Source organism: Embiotoca jacksoni, unplaced genomic scaffold (assembly GCF_022577435.1).
Source record: "Embiotoca jacksoni isolate LCO1_2020_lvr unplaced genomic scaffold, fEmbJac1.0.p SCAF_34, whole genome shotgun sequence".
NCBI lineage: Eukaryota > Metazoa > Chordata > Actinopteri > Embiotocidae > Embiotoca > Embiotoca jacksoni.
In genome coordinates this window covers 2,210,367-2,230,674 of record NW_027185386.1, presented here as the reverse complement: position 1 = coordinate 2,230,674, position 20,308 = coordinate 2,210,367, and the positions used below count along the sequence as shown (strand labels likewise).

Here is a 20,308-nt window from a genome sequence, read left to right as displayed (position 1 = left end):
TTTTTTTTTTTTTTTTTTTTTTTTACCTCGTTCTGTTCTCTGTCCTCTTCCTTTCACTTTTTTTTACCACCTCTCGGTTTTCTGGTCTTGCAGCGCAGGCGGAGAGTTGACGCCGCTCGGATGATTTGTGTGCGCGGTAATACGTGTTGACAGGGCGCTCGGTGCCTGCTAATACCAGCTGCAGACTGGAAGGATGCAGGGCTGCTAATGCCCTTCGTCACTTCTGAGCCCTCAGCGTCGTCGCTCCTCGGGCCTCGCCCCGTCCGCCGATCTCTTGGAAGTCTCAGATACCCGGCGATGTAATGCTCCTTAAGCCACCAGCAATCCATTAACTTAATGATCTCTTTGGGTCTAGGTTCGTTTTACTGCTTCTCTGCCCCCCCTCCCATCCCGCCCCCCCCCTCTTTAACCTAATCAACCTTCTTTTTTTTTTACCGATGCAGATATTCTGAAGCCAAAAGCTTGTTTTGCTGATTAAATTCTCCTACAGGCTTCAGATATTCTCCTGATCAAAGCGAAAACTTCTCCTTGTTAGCTTTGCCAACAATATCAAACACAAGTCGTTCATTTTTCATTACGGATGATGAAATTACTTTTAATAACTTTGACCGGCTCATTAATAGGCCAAATGGTAGCCTCCGTGGCACCTTCATTATGAATACAAAAACAAGCTTCGGTTTGCGCGAGTCCAAACTGCCGAGTCATGTTTATTCAGTGGAAAATGACAAATTTCAAATAATGCCGTTTGAATGGTGGAGCACATGAAAGGATGTGCCATAATGATCAGGTTTGAAAGCTCCAAATACACATTTCACCGCCGTACTCGGACCACTGCTCTGTAATGAAATGATACACACAGTTTTGTGCTGTTATGCAGTGATGAAAGCGGAAAAGTACCTTTTGATCTTCACGATGCTCCGAGAACGTTTGGTCTGGCAGGGAGACATTGTTCAGATAAAATACATCCTTTAAACTGAAGACGCCAGCACTAATTCAAAGAAGCTTAATTTGGTAAACAGGACGGTGAACTGCAGACATCATTCAGCCACTAAACACGGCAGCTTTTATTTTGTTTTATGTCCTATAAAAGAGCCTTAAAGTCTTTTGAAAAATAGATAAACTTTTAAGGTGTTTAACTCAAGTTTTTAAAAGCAGCTCTTTCTCCAAATAAATAATAGTAATAATAATAATAAAACGACTCAAAATGTGTAAAAGTTACAGCAGCAAGTTTTATTTATGGGGAAATATGTGTTAAATAAACAAAAACAGCTAGAAAAAAACTAATCCAGACATGAGAACGCTTTGTTATAGCTATGAAACAACAAAAAACTGAAAAATCTCTTTGGTTTGTTTTAACCACCAAAACAAGACCTTTCATCTGCATCTCATGATCTTCCTGAGGCGATGGGATTTTGCTCAGTCGTCATGGTGACACCCCAGTCGCTAAGTTGTCATAACGCGAGCGAAGTATGGAAGTGTCTCCATCTGTTGAAGGACATTGAGATGCAGTTGAAAGCTCTGTAAAAAGCCAGTAAGTTAAACCACTGTTTCAAATTTAAATGAACTTTTAGGCTCGTTTTAAAATTCATGATATTTTAGAATTTACAGGATGTAAATCTGGAATCTGATGTTGAAAAAATGTCAAAATTAAAAACAGTTTTAGCTGCGATTACAGCAATAATCAACATTACATATTAGGTTTTATTATTAGTTTATAGTTTAATACTTACGTTGGTATCAGAGTTCCACATAATAGCCGTTTGTTTTAGCTCTTTACTGCAGTAGATTAGTATTCGTTTTCTCTCCTCATAGATTTATCTGAGCGGTTGAAGGATTATTTTTGGTGGTCGAGAACATTTTGGACTAAAAAGATGCCAACCAAGCATGGACAAATTTTGAATATCTGATTTCATTTGTTTTAGTTTTTAATCGTTGGAAGTAAAAATCGTATTGTTTAAACTATTTTTGACCTAAATGAACTGGAGTTCATTTCACAGCTTGTCAGTGAGGCTTTGACACAGTCAGCCGTTGGGCTTTGTGGGGGCGTTAGTTATTTATAGAGCTGAAGCACTTTGTCAATCAACAGAAAAATTCATCTTCTATTGCAGATCAAAAGTATTTAAAGTTGCGAAATGGAACATTGAACCTCCTGTCTTGTAATACCACTTTGTACGTTAGGAGGCGATAGAGAGTCGGTGTAATGTTTATGTTTTCTTTCCCTGAAGTTGGTAAGTAGTTGACTTTTATTTTTATAACTCATAAATTGTAAAGTTATAGTCCAAACAACGCCTGGTTTGTTTGCGACATTAAAATTGTTTAGTTGATAGCTAAATGGCGAGCTAACAGCGCTAGTCTCATACAGATATTGTAACTGCTCCGATATCAACAAATATCAAACTTATTTCACATATTAAGTCTTTAAAAAGCGTTAGACAAGTAGCTAACTTTTTAAGCTGTCGCTTGCGTGGCCGACGTTAGCATCAACAGCTGTTTACTTACCGGTCGAGAAGAAAACGCAGCGAGTTCACCGTCAAACTTTATTCCTTTAATCGCCGAGAGTTTCAAACTTTTCTCTGTTTTTAATTATGAAGAGGACGTCTTTGGGTTTTGGACTGTCGCTTCAACAAATTAAAGCATGTTTTACAATATTTTTTTGACATTTCATCAAATCAAACAAATAATTTAAACATAATTTAAAAAAATAACTATTAAATAACAGCCCAATTTATTTAATAGCTAGTACATTTTCTGTCTCCTGTCAGGAAATCGAAAGTATCAGTTGAATCAGTCCCAACGCGGAGAGGACCTGCTCACCTTCAGCAGAAGCCGTTTTTATTAGAAAAAGGTTGAGTAGCTTATGATTGAGTAATCATAAGCTTATGATTGAGTAAACATAAGCTACCGCAGCCTGATTATGATCATCCAGGTTAAATGGAGTTAACGCATAAAAGAAAAAAGGCCTCAGTATGAGTCTTTGAACAGCATCTGAATCCTCCCACACCTTTTCCACTGGAGCATTTTTAAATGTTTTTTTTTTTTTTATAAATCAGGCCTGAAGGACTCATTTTAATTTCAGAATCTGCACTTTAAACAAAGTTCACGACCTCAGTTTGAACCAAAAGTCTTCCGTCGATGTCTGGAATAAACCGATAAACCAAAAAAAAAAAAAAAAAAAATAAAAATAAAAATAAAAAAAAAATATATATATAGATATATATATAAATGTTAAATTGAGTGATGTGAACATGAGTAGCATTTTCGTTGAAGCACTTTTGTCGGTGGCAGACACGTCCTGTCAGAAGTTCTTTTTGTTTTGGTGAAGGATGCCGTTTGGCGCGCCGCCCGCTTCACCGTGCTCTCCCACACATCGCATAATTGGAGGCTTTTGAAATCTCTGCTGCCGCCGCTCCCTCGTCCTGGTCACGATGTTCGAACCTGAGGGTGCGCGGTTGATCGTTGATGTTGCTTTTTTTTTTTTTTTTTTTTTTTTTCCGAGCATCTTTTTTTTTTTTTTTGGTTCACTGTAAATTTCTCCGAGCCGGGTTTGCTGACTTGTGTGTGTGTAGGGAGGGGGGGGGGGGGTGATCCTGCTGTTTGATGTCCAGAGCTCGTTAATCCAAACCTCATCTGGTATGCAAGGTCAGACCTTCACTTTGATGTGCACATGGGCAGCCCTGCCAAAACCCACGGAGTCGAGAGGGCACCGTGCGTTTTTTTACGAAACAAAATCAGCAACCGTAGCAACCCTGACACATCTTGGCTGATGTCCATCGACTACTGTGAAGATGTGCTCTGGTTTGTTCAAGGGAGTGTGGGTGTGGGGAGGTGTGGGGGGGTTGGATGGGTGTGGGGAGGTGTGGGGGGGTTGGGTGGGTGTGGGGAGGTGTGTGTGTGTGGGGGGGGGGAGGTGTGGGGGGTTGGGTGGGTGTGGGGAGGTGTGTGTGGGGGTGTGGGGGGGGGGGGTTGGGTGGCTCTCTTTGGCCTGAAAAAAGGGCGCCCGTGAACATTTCCTGAGAAGCTGAAATTCAAATAGAAATCATTTCCCAAACTCTCGCGGGGGTAATTGGAGGAATGTGTGAAGCGTCTGTGTTTTTTCCGCCGACGACAAAAAGCACCGTGATAAACGCAGAATACATAAACAAGAAATATCAGCATTTATTGACCTCGGCGCTTCCATGTGTTTCCTATTACACACTCGTGGTACATTTTCTTTCGACATATGAATTCTAAAATTGCTTTTACTTCTGTCGTCCCTTTAGCTGCGTTGCACTGAAAACAAACAATACTGAATTGGTTTATTTTATTTATTTATTTTTTTGGCGGGGGGCTCCAATCTCTCTCTCTTTTTTTTTTTTACATGTTCCTTTGAAACGGAGAGAGAAAGGAGCAGAAAACGGTGTTTTGTTATGTAAAATAGAGCAACAACAGCTGCCTGATTTGCACACCAGCTCAGGAACTCACTGCAATTAACTCTTGAGTGTCGCATGTAAATATGAAGGTTTTTGGGGCTCCGCGGGCCGGCGGCGGGCCGGTGGGCTGGCGGGCCGGTGGGCCGGCGGGCCGGCGGGCCGGGCGCACAGGGAACCCAGAGCCTTTGTTCTCCCGGGGCTTTGGCTGGCCGCCACGCTTGCCTCAGTTGGCAGCACCCAGCTATAATTTTCCCACAATGGCTGGCGTGTGAGCCGTCCATCATTCCTCTCCAGTGTCTCCGTGCTTCTCCCAAAGCACCCCCCACCCCACCCGCCACACTCCCACCCCAACTCCTCCAACTCCAACTCCAACTCCACAGGCACCTCTCGAGCCTCGAGCACATCCAGGTTTTTCATGCCAGGTCTTTTTTTTTTTTTTTTCTATCATCCCGTCATCTTTGCACAACTAAACAAGCGGCCCTCGGGATGTTTACTAATTCTCCGTCTTCACACTCGGGCCAGGCTTTGATGAGGACCGTATATGTAACCGAGGAGATCGTTCCTGGAGGTTTGGGGAGATTCTCAGATGTGTACTGCAGGATCTCTGCATATTGTTTGCAGGTCGCCACCTCTTTTTGATTTGGACCTACAATAAAGTAATAACAGGAGTGCTGATATTCTTCCTCTCATTCCTAAAATACCACCCAATACTGGTTTGATACCAAACAAGAAGACTTAATATTGATGGTTAAAACCCAACACAGATGTTGCACTTCAATCATGTTTAGAGTTCAGGATTCAGGATCTGATTTCCATATTAATATGTATGCGTTTGGGCAGCCATCGTTTTTTGGTAACGCTACCGTAAGGGTACATGACTTATCATGAATTATTGCATGAATTAATGCATGCAAAGAATGGGTCATGATCATGCTTAACAAATCATAATCATTGATGATGTACTCATCTGCGTTAATGCTTTAATTAATGTGTTTTTCATCCATGAAATCATAAATAATAGTCTTTGAACTTGTGTTACTTCCTAATGATTTCATGAGGTATTAATGCATGAAGTCATGCAGGAGTACATTTTATTGTATTTGTACAAAATTGTCATCTTGCAAACTCAAGTTGTCGTAATTTTTTTTATACATTTTCAGTGATTGTCTTTGTGCTAAAATATATTTTCAATCATTTAGTGCAATATAATAGTTTCAGATAGACTTTATTCACATTGGTTACACAATCGGTATCACCAGAAGTTCAGCATTTAAAGTTGATCAGGAGCAAAATAAAAATAAAAAAAGCCCCGGGGCAGCAGAGACGGAGACAAAACCAACTCGGCGTCTCCATCCCGATCACGGAGCACCGTCATTAACACGCCTGTGGGTTGCTGATATAATTGCCTCCTGTCAAGGCGCTGCACAAACATGTCACAGAAAATACTGTATTTTTTAACAGATTGAATCCAAGATACGTGAACGTGCAAAGATGCACGTCTTTATTGTTTATGTCAATTATTCAAGAGGGAAAACGTGACTGACAAGTGTCACTGACAGCTGAAACCTGACTGCATCACAGGCCTGTCAATCAAACAGACACGCATCCCCTCCTAAAACAGGTCTTCTTGAATCTTCTTTTCTAATGAATGAGGGATTATTTTCAGATGGACCTCCAGAAAACTAATAAGAAGGAGTGACTTTAGCTAACAACACCGAGATAACTGATGGACACATTTTATTGACTTAGAATTTTAGTGGAGAAGTTGAATGGGAGTCTATGGAGCCGGAGGCTTTTTGGAGCCGACCTCTAGTGGCACTCGCTGGTATTGCAGCTTAAGTCACTTGTGCATCGGCCTAATTTTTCAGACCCAGAAGCTACAAACACTTTTATATCCAGTCTTTTCTTGGCTTTTAACATCTTTACCGTATCTGCGCTTGCTGCCCTCAGTTGTTGTGCTCATAAACCGTCCGGCCTTTGAAATATTTTGTGAGCAAAGCAAACCCTTGTTGCCCAAACACACACAGAGAGAATAAGAAGAAAGAGCATGGAAGGGAGGAAGTAGGCAGCAAGATTTATCACCCGGCCGTGGAGTGGAAAGAAAGAGCTGCAAGTCTGGCGAGTGGGTTTCCACTTCAGCTTAATTCAGTGTGAAGTGTTTAAGACACACCAGTTTGGGTTTGGGGAAGATAAATGGGAAAGGCAGGCTTTTTTTTTTTTTTTTTTTCTTCTCTCTCTCGTAGAGACGGACACCTCTCCGTATTCTCCCGTGTGATTAACTCTCTCCGTCGCCGTGTGCCACAGTTCGGTCGTCGCTCCGGTATTTGAAGTATTTCTTATTTTGGGTTTTGAAATGCGTGTTTTTTTTTTGAATTTTTTTTGTCTGACACGACTGGAAAGCCATCAGCTTTGAATTTTCAACGAAGAGATATTAACGACAGCTGCTGTGATGTGAAACGGTCTGAAGCTGCAGTGGAAAGTGTTTCCGGGGGCCATCTAGTGGTCCAGATGTGTGCAGATGTTTCCCGCAGCGGGGTAGTGCTTGCTTCAGTTATAGTAGATAATTAATCATGATTTAAAATAAGGAAGTGTTCAGCATGTTCAGACTCATTATAGCACGTTATCTGACATGTTTAAATCTAAGAAGAATCGATAACATTTGATGTTCTTTTTTTTTTTTTAATCATCCAGACACCTGCGAGCGTTTGAAGACACGTTTCTCGGCGTCGTCTCTGACAAACGAGCGATTTATATGACACGTTTGATGAAAGCTTGAACGAATTGGCCTTCGTCTTTCTGAGGTCGCCGTGCGCTTTAATGGCTCTTTTATTACCTTAGCATGTTAACCTGAAGCGCCGCTTGCCGTCTACGAAGAAAAACCGAGGAGCTGCATGAAAATGATTACACCGCAATTACGGCAGCCACTTTGTGCGACTCCTCACTGCCCAGCTGTCTGCCGCCCGCTGCCAAGAAATGGATTAGTTTCACTGCTCCTCTAATAAGACTATTAGACCAGCAGCGTGAGCCCAAATAAATGAATGAAAGCTGCATATAGGGGGGACAAGAAATAGATTAATATTGTCGCGTCTCTTCATCCAGTCGTGGCGGGAAAACTGGCAGAAGCAAAAAAAAAAAAAAAAAAAAAAAAAAAGGGGAGGGAGGCAGAGGTGGATTCTCATTATCTCTGAGGGAGCAGCGAAACACTCGGCCCGACTCCTAACCGCCATCAAAAACCTGTCAAACGTTCTCACACGGGACACGACAGCGTCGAACAGAGCGTGTTTTGTGTCGCCCGCGGGGCAAGAAGCACAATCCAGGCGGTAATAAAAAGTCAGGCAGACCATGTTGGTCCTGTAAACGTAATCTGCAAAGTGTTAATTACAACCTGGCGCCTCTGTGAAGCCGTGTGTGCTGGAAGTCAGCTGAGTCGTCAGCGGCGTCCTGATCTCCTTCCCAAACAACACGGCCCGAGCCATGGCGACAGCCTTGGAAACGAGGTTTTTCTCTCCGTTGGGGATCCTGTTTGAATGGGCCGCTTTAAACAAATTAAGAGCCGGTCAGATGCTGTGTTTGTGTGACCCCCCTTTTCTCCTCAGGGGTGGGAGGGGGAGGAGGTGGTGGGTGGGTGGAGGGGGGGGGCAGCCAGAGATCCTGTGTTGTTTACTGTCATTCATGTGGAGGGCCTCGGGTTTGTGTGTTTACCACACACAACTTCTCACAGATGACACTCAATGAAAACGCTCGGGGAGCCGCGCTGAGGCCCAAACGGCAGCACGTCCCAATATTCACGCCGCCGCGCTGTTCAGGACGCCAGAAAAAGATTCAGCATTCATCGTATGTTAAACGCAGTACGCCAAAAGTACCAGGATGTCCTGCTACGTCCGGTCGTATTCTGCAGTCATTGAAGCAAGCATCGAAATGAAGCGTACTCGCGTCCATTTTCATTTGTCTTTAAATGTTGGATACGACCAAGAGGGTCAAAGTTCAAGGCGCATTTTTTTTTTACGACAAATAGTCCCAGTCGTATAACATACTACATGCAAACAGTACGTACTTTGTAAGGGCAGCTGCAGTACGTACTGGAAGTAAAAAAGAAAAAGTATGAGCTGCAGTGATTCATCGGTTAATTCGGCTTTAATTCTGATACACTTTTCAAGAACATGCAAGAAAATGCACGTTCAAAAAATCTTTTAAAGACAGAATTTCAAACGGAAATTTGCCCGCAAACACAAAAAAAAAGAGAAATATCAGGTTCTTTTAGTCGCTTTCTAAATGCACGCTTTGGCATACGGATGTGTTTTTAAGCTTGAGACTTTGAGCTGGTTCCTGAAGGCTCTGCCTCCCGTTCTCGTCCCGGAAACTCTCAGAACCAGATTGACTTGCACTTTAATCTGTATTCTCAGTTTTATAGACGGCCAAACAAGGGAAGCTCAGATCTAAGAAAATAATTGGCCTTTCTGGGCGTTAATCAATAATTCGTCGTAAATCTGTTTGTTTCTGTCATTTTACGAGCAGAAAACATTTTTGTTGTTTCAGCTTTGTAAATAGGTGAATACTGAATGTTTGGATGATACGAGACGCTCCTGAGGACGTTTTATAGACAAGAGGGTCAATTTGATAATCACAGGTTTGCGATTTTCGGTGAATCTGACCTTCCTGTCGTAAAAGAAGCCTCTCTGTCTACTGCTCACTGTAACCCCCCCCCCCCCCCCCCCCCCCGCCCCCCAGAGGAACGGGTTCAGTCAATGAGTCTCTCTCTCTTGGATTTGTGTTATTTTGTTATTGTGTAATGGTTTCCACCGGTTGATGGATGGCTCCTCCACAGGTCTCCCCGCGGAGCGAAACCTTCTATCTCGACATTAATCTACTGCTGTGAGACAGACACGCTTGTTTAGCTAGCACAAAGCCCGGTAAGCTGTTGTCTCTGAGAAAAAAAAGCTGGCCGTCTCCAGAGCCACTGGAGGCAGCGGTGGCTGGAGCCAGAGTAATGACCTGTGAAATTCACCGATAGAGTTGTCCTGTTGCACACAGGTCCGCCGGCACCGGGGCCCTTGTTTGCAGCCTGCTGCTGATTTATCAGAGCGCCTCTCCTGTTGCCGTCGGGCCTTTGTGGACTTTTTTTTATTTTTTTTTTTTTAATGTGGGTTAAGCAAAAGGGCCCCAGATCGGAGGATAGGAAATAATGCAGCTTTTGTGAACATTGACGTTAAAACCCCTCAAACTGCCACCGAATTAACCCGCCTGCGTTTAAAAAGCCACAATTTAGGCGGTTAAACGACGTGGTTTGAACTGTCAATATTTGAGTCCCGTTTCCACTCTTTCCAACTGTGGCGCTGTGACAATGGATTCAAATATTTACACTGCTTTGTCCCTGTGAAGTCGTCGGCGTTTCCTCTCCTCCTCAGTCAGATCAGGATGTGAAGCTGGAAGTTGAAGGGGACGAGCGCTTTGACGGCCGTAAAAGAAAGTAGCTGTCGTCTTTCCCCACCAGAGCAGATTATAGACAGATCAGAAGTGCAAACTTCCCGCTGGCCCCCTTTTGTGTCTGCTAGATACAGTTTGACTTTGTTACCTCAGTTTCACAGCAGAGGGAGATTCCTCCTTATTACCGCCCCGTGGGTGTTTAAAGAAACGTCTCCCTGGCAGAGAACTGCTTCTGTAAAATAACTCCTCCGACTCTTTTACATATTACACTCTCTCTTACCTTTTTATTTTACTGTCTGTTTCGGTAAGAGTGTGTTATCATGTTTTTTTTTTTATTACCTAATCATTACTGTTGGTGATGCAACGCCTCTGAACTCGAGAAAAACAATTTAAAGCTTTGAAATTTTGTTGACGAACCAGAGGGTCTACATGTTTACCACTGTCTTTGTTTAGTGCGTTGTCATGGTAACTTTTGCTGATTAGTATTGAACGCAAAGTACAGCTGAGGTACGCCAAAGTGATGGGACCAACCATCCCTCGAGCTACGCGGCTAATGTGGACGATAATGTGGCTCCATACGTTGAGATCACAAAGGACATAATTATATTATCACTTAAAACTAAGTGATAATCTCATTAGTCTGTATAAATCAATATTCAGAAAAATACCTAGATGTAGAAAGATCCTCAAATTCAAACTGGCGAGCGGGGATCAAATTTCACTTGGTGTTCCTCAAGGTGCCGTTTTAGGCCCTTTATCTTTTTAAACTGCCTCCTATTTTACACATATTTTAGAAACACCATATAGTTCTTGATGTCCAGAAACATTTGACCCTCATATCAGGGCTAAAATGTGGTTCTGCTTCCAGTATTTTTGACAACAATGCTTCTCTGAGCTCTGCAGAAAATTACTATTTTTAACATTGAAACTTTTTTGACAGAATAAAGTTTTCTCTTCTAATATCACTCTTTTTCAAATGAATTCTTTTAGTCCTTGTTGGCGGTATACTTGTGAGATTCCTCTCACATTATTACAGGTGGCTGAAGTGGCAATTAAAAAAAATACTAATAATAAAAAGAAGTGCTTATGGAGCCAGGATGACATCAGATACCACGACTAATCAATAGGACTTCTCTCTGCCTCGCTTGCCCCTCAGGTGTCCGAGAATCGGGAGCAAAAAAAGGAAGGCGGAGTTCATCTGGTGCAATAAAAGTTAAACCGGGAGGAAAATGTGACAGATGTGGAGGCCTGCGCCAACGAGAAAAAGCGAGAGTGCGGACTGTCAGACATGTCGACTCCGGCGTGGTGATGGATGGAGAGTGAGGTAAGACAGATGACATCGTCTGTCTGAGGCCGTGTTGTCATAGCGGAGGATTGCCGCTTGTCTTAACCTCTCAATATCAGAGAGCAAACTGAAGTTTGTTTACACTGCTCCGGCGGAGTGATTTAGAATGAGGGGCGAGGGGAGACGTGGGTGTAGGTATGCTCGCTGGAGGGCCGGATCGGGTTTCTAAACATTCCCTTTGAAATCGAATAGCGAGCCATCCCGGGCGGTTTTTCGAACTCGAGCGAGCCTCGTTTGGTTACGATCCCTCAAGGTGGAGAGGAGTCCAAACACAAATACAAACACTAAATTAAACATCAATATCAGGATTGGCCTTTTCGTCTTTAAACTTTAGCCGACACGGAGCCTGGAGTCTGGCCAGAAATACAGCAGGGGAGACACGAGCGGTGGGTAAATTAGTGCCTCTAGTTTGGCTGTGGAGCCTGTAAGAACAATTCATAATGATGTTTTCTATGTTTATTAATTCATGTTATAAAGATTATGGCCAGAAAACTTAAGTAAAATGTATTTTTTCTGCAGATGAAAAGGTAAGTGAAAACAGTTCCCACACACTTTTGCCTGGTAACGTCTTTCGTCGCATCCTTCGTGTCCATTTCCTACTTTCGACGGCGCATCGTGGAAAACAAATAAAAGCTTATTTGTAGCTTTTAAACAGCGGCCCAGAGTTTAGCAAATGAGCTGATTGATTTACAGCATCTTGTGTTGCTAAAACAATAAGATGTCCCGGGGAAAGAAAAAAAATAATCTCCCCGGAGATGAACTTGCTGAACACTCTTCGAAACAACAAGTTTTTTTGTTTTTTTTGTTATTGTGATGGAAGATGGATTAGAGTCTGCCTTATTTTGCCAGGAGTCAGGTGTGGGTGGAGGGGCGGGGGTGGGGAGGGGGTGTTAGGGATGGTGCATCGGCGCTGGGGGGTGAGTGAGGTGGTGGTGGTGGGCGGGTGGGTGGGGGGGGGGGGGGGGGGGGGGGGGGGTTAGGCTCATTTCCAAACCCCTGCCTGAAGTCGGGGCTGGGCTGTCGGTGTGTGTGTGTGTGTGTGTGTGTGTGTGTGTGTGTGTGTGTGTGTGTGTGTGTGTGTGTGTGTGTGTGTGTGTGGGGGGTTTTGCGGGGCTTGGGATTACACTGTCACACTGTTCATACTGTTTATGCATACCAGGGCCACTGTGAGTGCCTCTTTGTCGCATAAGTGTTTACTTGAATTTATTTTGGGAGAATTCCACATGACTGGGACGGGGATCTCTATAAATTATGGAATAGAGCGCTTTGTGTAATGATAACTTGTGTCAGTTAGTCAGGCCGTGTGACAGTGTTTTTTAAGAGTGTGTAAATACAGGGGTGGTGAAAGGGGGGTGTGTGTGGAGAGGGGGTTGGGGGGGCGGGGGCGTCTGCAGCGTTGAAAGGTGCTTGTAGACTTTCCCGTTCATTTAGTCTCGTCAGCAGAACAATAACAATGCTTTTAAAATCGAGCCTCTCGCACCACCTCGTTCAGTCGCCGAGGTTTTTTTTCCTGCAGATTTACTCGCGTGCCGTTCTTCTCTTCTCCGGAACAACATTTTACGCTAATCCACAATTCAGTTGCAAATATTGTTCTCGCTATCATCAACAAAGATTCAGTTTTTACTTGCTAAACACATTGCGAATTTATAAAATCTGATGATTTGATGGACTGAAGTACCCGTTAATTTACCAGGAGTCTCCAACCTGCAGCTCGCCAACTGTTTCCAAGTAGCTTGCGGAGGTTTCGTAACAATTTTAAAACATAAAGAAATGCTTATAAAAAAAAAAAAAAAAAATCCCAAAATGTGTGTGACAAGTATCAATTTATTATTGTTCACATAAAAAAAACGCTTATGATAATAAAACCAAACTGGAAATAAAAGTAGATCACTAAAATCAACTAGAATCAACGAAGACTCTCCGATAAAAGTACGTTTTAAGAAGATATTTAAAAGATGTCATCGGGTGGAGCTCAGCTATGTGAATAAATGTTACGAAACAGGAGTAGCTCTCGGACACTTTTGTAAAAGTAACTCTCGGATAAAAAACAAAAACGTGACTTCTGCTTTAAACTTTCAGTTTTTCGCTTTTGTCTCCCCCTTCTGCCAGTAAGAGGAATTACAAAAAGTGTTGTAAACGTGTTTATTTTTCATAATTTTTTTAATTTCATGAATTGTTTAGTCCCATTGTTTAAACCCACGAAGAGATTCAGTTTCTAAAGACATTAAGGCAAAAAAAAAAAAATCGGCAAATTTATCCACTCAGTGATTGATTTAAAAAAAAGAAAAAAAGCTGAGTTATTCTGCGTTTCCTTCCAGTCCAGAACTTCCACACAAAAAAAGTGTGTGTGTGTGTGTGTGTGTGTGTGTGTGTGTAGGCTTCATTGTGTGTTTTCAAAATAAAAGGAATGCAGTTTTAATATCAGTCTTTTATTTCAGAGAATATTGTTTGGAACAGCGTGAGGAGCCTTTAGTATTTGTCGGGGTATATAACAGCTCACTGATTCAAGTCTTATAAACAACAGAAATAAACAGATGATATAATTACAGCTAATTAAGACACTGATGCACTCCCAAGTGTCTTTACCTTCAAGTGCAACAGCTCCATCTAGTGGTCGGTACGGTACATGTAAGGCTCTGAGTTGTACTGGAGTCTTTCAATAGACTTTGAAAGTCTGATTGACTGAGTTTCTGGGATCTTGTTTTTTTTTTTGTATTTCAGTGAAACATTTTTTTTTTTTAGCAGCGATGCTAATCGAAACTCAAATAGCTTCAGAGAGTCATAAATCATTCATGTACAACGTTCATGGCGCCTTGTTTCTGCTTTGACTTTGAACTGATTGAACTGATTGCTTGGTCTGTTAAATGTCAGAAAAATTAGATTTGTTGTCTTTTATTTTCTTAAACATATAAGCAGTTCTGTAGTTTTATTACAGTGAGACCGGTGATGAATTTGAGTCAGCTCTGGCTTCTGATTGGTTCAAATGTCTTACATGCTTCGGATGTTTGTTAAGTATTTTCAGTTGGAAGCTTGTAAAGCGTAATTCAGCCCGAATCCTTTACTGTTCTTGCTGTTGGCTTTGGCCATTTCTATTTTTGTCATACGCTTCGCTTCCAAGAAATAGACGGGAGCCACACTAACAGAATGTCCTGACAAATTGTCCAAAACATGTTTCATTTATAGTCGTACAAAAACAGAAAGTAAGCCGCCAATCATCACATTTAAGGAGCCGCATGTTTGTTGTATGTTTTTTTTTTAATTATACTTAAAAGAAAAACAAGTCAAGATGTAAAATTGTACCATTTATTAGTCACTTTGACAGGTGGCACAATACAAGGATTGATGACACCGTCCTATCCCCCCCCACCCCCACAAAGGCTTTTATTTTGAAAATAAATAGTTTGTAAAGAGAACAACATTCCACTGAGATGGTTAGTAGATCTAGAAAAAAAAAAAAGAAAAGATTATGCCAAATTCTTCTTTTTTTTTTGTATCAAATAAGAGGAGCAGATACGAAATCTAAAATCATATTAAACACCCTGCATTACCCCATCAGCCTATCACGCTGTGGCCTACACTAACCTCTCGCCTGCTGCCTGGTTCGTTTGGGGAAGAGTTTTCCCCTGAAAAAAAAAGAATGAGTCCTGAATGGAAATCTATAACTCGCACTTTAAAGCACTCTCATGGTTTCAATAAGGCATCCGATATTTATCTGTTCCATACGCAAGTCTTCCAGCAGGGCTTTTTTGTTCTTATTTTAAATTTTTTGTGATACCTCTCCTCTCTTTTCAGAACAATAGAGAGGAGAAAATGAAGGCGGGTACAGTCTCCATGCTATGCTCCAGGGGGTGCTCCTTTATTGAACAACCTGAAACTCTAGCTATCTTTGGGGTAATGCCTCTTTTGTGTTTAGTCTTTGAGTGAGAGAGAGAGAGAGAGAGAGAGTGAGAGAGAGAGAGAGAGAGAGAGAGAGAGAGAGAGAGAGAGAGAGAGAGAGAGAGAGAAAAGGCACAGTCTGCAGAGCACGATTAGACAGAAGAGTTCAGTCAAAGTCCTTTGTTGCTGAACTCTTCTCGAGGGGAGCAGAAGGTAGCGCACATTGTCGCGGTTTCATTTCTGTTACATCAGATAAAGTTGTTTTTTTTCTCCGGGAGGCCGAGCCTGCAGCTCCTGAACCCCACGTCGGGTGAAGAGAGACGTCCACAGCTGCGACGAACAACCCCGGCATATCAGACGTTTATACCCGACGTATTTTTTTTGTTTTTTTTGTTGCCCGTGACAAAACAACTGCCGAGCCTTTTATTTGACCACACCCGACCCTTTTAGAAAAATGAAAAAAGTCCTTTCTTTTGTGGCTTCAAAGCAGCGGTCTGAAAAAAAAAAGGGCTCGTGGGAAGTGTGTGGCGGCCCGCGAGAGGAGGCGTCCGCCAGGTGCGCCGTCCCCGCCGGTCTATAAACCGGGTTTCGACGACAAGCGCTTAAAGCTGCTGGTGAATATCTGGTTGAAGGACAGAAGCGATGCAGAAGGAAGTGAACCCTGAGCCGAGGGCCCGAGTCTTATCTGAGCACAGATACTGTATCTCCAACTCTCCCACACATGCTCGAGCCCGTTTGGAAAACTGCTCTGATAAAACCGTCTGCGCCGTGGAATGAAACTTTTTTTTTTTTTCTTCTAAAAGGCGATAACGCTGCGACTCCACGCCGAGCGAACATCCAACACAGAAAATGAAGCCGTCGTTCGCTGCTCCAGTCGGTCGCAAAGTTTATACAGCATTAAAAAGAAAAAAGTCCAATACATTTAGTTATATATATAAAAAAAATATATATATATATGCACACGGTGATGGGAGGGAGGAGGTCCTCCTATCCCCGAAAGAAATGAATATACATATGCAGCAAAAAATGCTGGAAAAAAACAAAACAGAGGTAGCTAATTTATGAAACAAAAACAAATAAAATCAACAATACTATCGACTCAATACTACGAAGAATTTAAAACTGGTTTTACAGTAGCTATTGATTGATATGGATTCACGACAGATTATTATGAGCTAAAAGTCAGATATCCATAAAAGAAGCGAGCCGTCCAATAACTTCTTCATCGAGACGTTCCTTCTGTCTGCCGTGTTTCAGGACGACGAAGCAGACGAGGATCAATGAGTGAAGGAATGAACGCTGATATTTTTACAAAGATTTCATGGGGCGTTAAAAATTAAAATAATTAATAAGTTAAAAAAAAAAGGCGTTTTGGACTCAAAGATTTGTGTTGCTGAGCTGAGGTGAGAGTAAAATGCGTTTTTTTTTAGGTGTGAGTAAATAAATAATTACAATCAATACCGGACTTCGGCTACTTTTGCTATCTCTCTCTCTCTCTCTCTTTTTTTTTTTTTTTTTAAAGTATTTACTTAAAAAAAAAATGGTCTCGACCAAAAGACGAAGAACAAATTGACCCATTAAATTCGCTCCCTTGATGTGTTTCTCCAGACGAAAGTCCTTTCACAATAAGAGTCCACCCTGTTCGCTTGGAAAGCCGGCGGCGTCGCGAGTCCCCGTCAGTAGTTGCGGATGCTGAAGAAGCCCACGCTGGTCGGCGACTCCTTCACCGTGACCGTCACCAGGTTGGCGGTGACGTCGGTCACGAACACGTGTTCGATGAGGCTGCGCGTGGGCGTCCAGTCCTGGTTCTGCACCGCCGCCGCGCGGCCCCGCCCGGCGTAGGAAGAATCCCGGTCGGAGTCCGAGCTGCTCTCGTCCTCGCCCGTGCTCATGTCGTTCATTTTGGCTTTCTTGCCGTCTTTGGACGCCGCTCTCTCCTGCTGGCTCTGGACCTCCGCCGAGGGTTTCTGCACCCCGCTCTTCTCCAGGCGGGCCTGGACTCTGGAGGTCTGGATCTCGCTCGCCTCCCGGACCTGGTCCGCGCCGGGCTGCGTCTTTCTGGCCGGCGGCCGCCCGGGGGCCGCGGGACCCTTCGGGGGGTTGCGCTCCCGGTTTAGCGCCGCGGGCGTCTTCCTCGCCGGGTTGGGGGCGTTTCTCGGGCGCGACGCCGGCGCGCCGGCGTTCCCGGGAGCTTCGCCGCAAGGCGGCAGTTTGTTCTGAAGGTTGAGGGGCTGAGGGCCCGGACCTTGATTGGAGGCGGCGTTCTTGGTCGGTAAGGAAGCCACTGTTTTAGTATTGGGTATCCGCTGCACTGTCGACACGGGGGCCTGAGGTTTCTTTTGTCCGTTGGGGGAGCTTAGTGTATGCTGAGTGGTTCCTTGAATGGGGTGCTTGGACGTATTCAAATTCAACGCCGCCACTCCTTTTGATTTACTCGCAGCTGCTTTCAAATCCAGACTCGCCCCGCCGCTCGCGCTGGAGACGGACAGTTTACCCTCCGCGAGGTTTCTGCTCTGGCCGGATTTGCCCGGCGGGAGGGAGGGCGGCGGTTGGACCGGCGCCCGGCCGGGTCCCGCCGAGCTCACGGAGTTTTTCACGGCGCCGCTCTGGGTCGCCGAGCTCCTGTTCGGACCGCCCGCCGCGTCCCGGGCCGAGCCGCGGTGGAAACCCATGAAGGTGAAGCTGGTCGGGTGGACGGGCTTCTTGATGGCCCCCGGGAGAACCGCGTCCTTGTTGGTCTTGAGGATTTTGCGTTGGCCCTTGTTCAGCGGAAACTCCTTGACCTCCGGGGAAAGAGGTTTCCGGCTCCGTTTCTTCGGCAGCTCCGGTTTCGCCACGACGATCTGCGCCTTCTTCTGAGGGACGGGGTGCAGCTCTCGGGTTCTGACGCTCGGGGTCGCCGGCTTCACGTGGCCGCCGTCGTCGTCTTCTGACGAGGACGAAGAGGAAGAGCACGAGGATGAGGAGTCGGAGGACGACGACGACGAGCCGGACGAAGAGCTGCTCGACTTCGAAACTTCTGGCACATTTTCCTAAATTGGAAAGAGCGAAACATGAGACACTCGGCACGAACCCCCGATCGGATCGCGATTCCGCTTTGACGTGTACTTACGAGGATTTTCCGCGGCCGTCCTCGGGGCCTTTTCCCTCTTTTACGCATCAGAATCTCCTTTTCTTGCTCTCTACGGTGAAAACACAACGTCAACAAACCTCCGCTGTAAAGATCACGGCTCAAATTACAACCAATCGCTTCCTGTCCGTTCTGCGTTTTGCTGCTGGACACTCGACGAGGTCTCCAAAAAGGAAAACGTACTTTTTGTTGAATGCCGCCAGCAGTCTTGGGTCCAGGATGTTTTCTTGGGGCTCCCAGCTGTTGTGTCTGAAATGAAGTGACATGAAGAGCGTCAGCAAAGACGTTCAGACGCTAAACACTGGAAGCAACCTGTATGTCGCCTGAGATGGAGAAAAGAGAATTATTATATTATTATTCCCTCAAAACAGGACGCGAAACTAAACTGCAGTAAACCGGAAATACATAAAGTGACACTAGTTGGTGAAGAATATCTGGAAACGAGGCATTTCTACCTTTTATCGAGGACTTCTGGCAAATTGTGCAATCAAGCATTAAATGAACATCGGAGACGGATGTGAACTTCTGTATGTCGAGGACAAGATGATTTGACTCTTTAAAACACCTTCGCATGTTTCGTCATTTAGGATTTGGACGACATCCCGACAAATACGTGGATTATTTGATTCAGGTTTTTAAGTTGCCGTCGTCTCCACATGGAGCCCAACTGTGCGACATCAAACCAGGAAGGAGGAAGGTTTTTTTAGGGGGGGGGCGGGGTTTGTTGTGATTGTGGCAGGACATCACCCGACGGTCCTTTCGATGGAAACACTCGCTTTTTGTACGTTAACGGCAAGATCCCATTCTGCTTAGTTTCTGTAAATGAGAGCATTTGGTAAACTTCCTTCCTGCTTCTGAGTGCATTATGGGCTGATGTTTACGGTCTGCAATGATATGATGGAATATATATATATATATGTATATATATATTTATTTATATTTATATGTATATATATATAAAAAACATGCATGTCTGCAGAAACGAGCTGAAAACAGGCCGCTCCACGCATGTGCAATGACCTTTTTCTTCTTCATCACTTGTTGTTGAATGGCCCTTTCTGATCAGCACTCAGCACTGAAATAATCAACCCCCACCCTTTTCCCGGCGCGCGCGCGCGCACGCACGCACGCACGCACACACACACACACACACACACACACACAAAGGATGTGGTTCTAACAGAAAGCCATGGAGCTGGCAGGCAACAGTGTGCATTGATGGTGGATTACAGCAACAATGTGAAGTGAGCAGAAAAAAAAGGGCAAGTGACAAGAAATGAAGGCGCAAGCGGAGCTTCGCTGGTAGAAATACAGAATGAAACCAGCAAAAACACACACACACACACACAAAAATCACTGTGTTGGAGATGTATTATATATTTATAACACCTTCAGTGAATAGTCACAAATCAAAAGACCAATTCATTTGGGTCAGTTATTGATCATCAAGTCCGAGTTAAACACAACAACTTATCAAAAGATGGGAAATAAAAATCGGTCAAATAATGAGAATAATCTGAATAAAGCGACGTATGAAGACACAATAGAGCCGGTGGAGCCTGTTGTCGTATTTTCTTTGGCTTTCTGCTAATTTAAGAAATTCAGTTCTGAACAAAAGAAAACAAAAAAAACAAAAAAAAAAATTCAATGGAGCCGTATTTTGAACGAACCGCCATCCGCCAGCTTAAAACACATCAACATCCCCGCTGTTGTTGTTGTTGTTTTCTTGTTGTTTAAACTCGGTGCTTCGATACCGAAAACAAAAGTAACGGTCGGGCTCAAAGCAACAAGCGACACGTTGTTGTTGTTTTCATTGTTTCGGGCTCGGCAGCACTTGTACTTACTTGGATGACCATCCCCTCCACTTCACCAGAAACTCCAACTTTCCCTGCGAGACAAACGAAAAGAGGAGGGCGGTTTTTTTGTTTTTGTTTTTGTGAAGCAGCGTGTTAGATTATTTAAAAATTAAATAAAAAATAAAAAATAAAAACCGTGAATATTAAAAGTTTCGCGGTGTGTTTTTTTTTTTTTTTTTTTTTAAGCAGCTCTGACCTTCCTCAAGCGTTTGTTTAAAATGCACTCGGCATCAAAAACCTGCTCTCCCACGGCGCTCAGCTCCTCCAT

At 43.8% G+C, this 20,308-nt stretch overlaps 1 protein-coding gene across 1 annotated transcript; it reads right to left on the bottom strand.

Moving 5' to 3' along the window:
• Positions 1–14,427: 14,427 nt before the first annotated feature.
• Positions 14,428–20,308, bottom strand: cbx2 (chromobox homolog 2 (Drosophila Pc class)). The gene is made up of 5 exons (XM_069165506.1): positions 20,237–20,308; positions 20,029–20,072; positions 18,368–18,433; positions 18,167–18,236; positions 14,428–18,086 (listed from the first exon to the last, which is right to left on the bottom strand). Exons 1-5 carry the CDS (start codon positions 20,306–20,308, stop codon positions 16,731–16,733), a joined length of 1,608 nt encoding a protein of 535 aa, XP_069021607.1. The 3' UTR covers positions 14,428–16,730.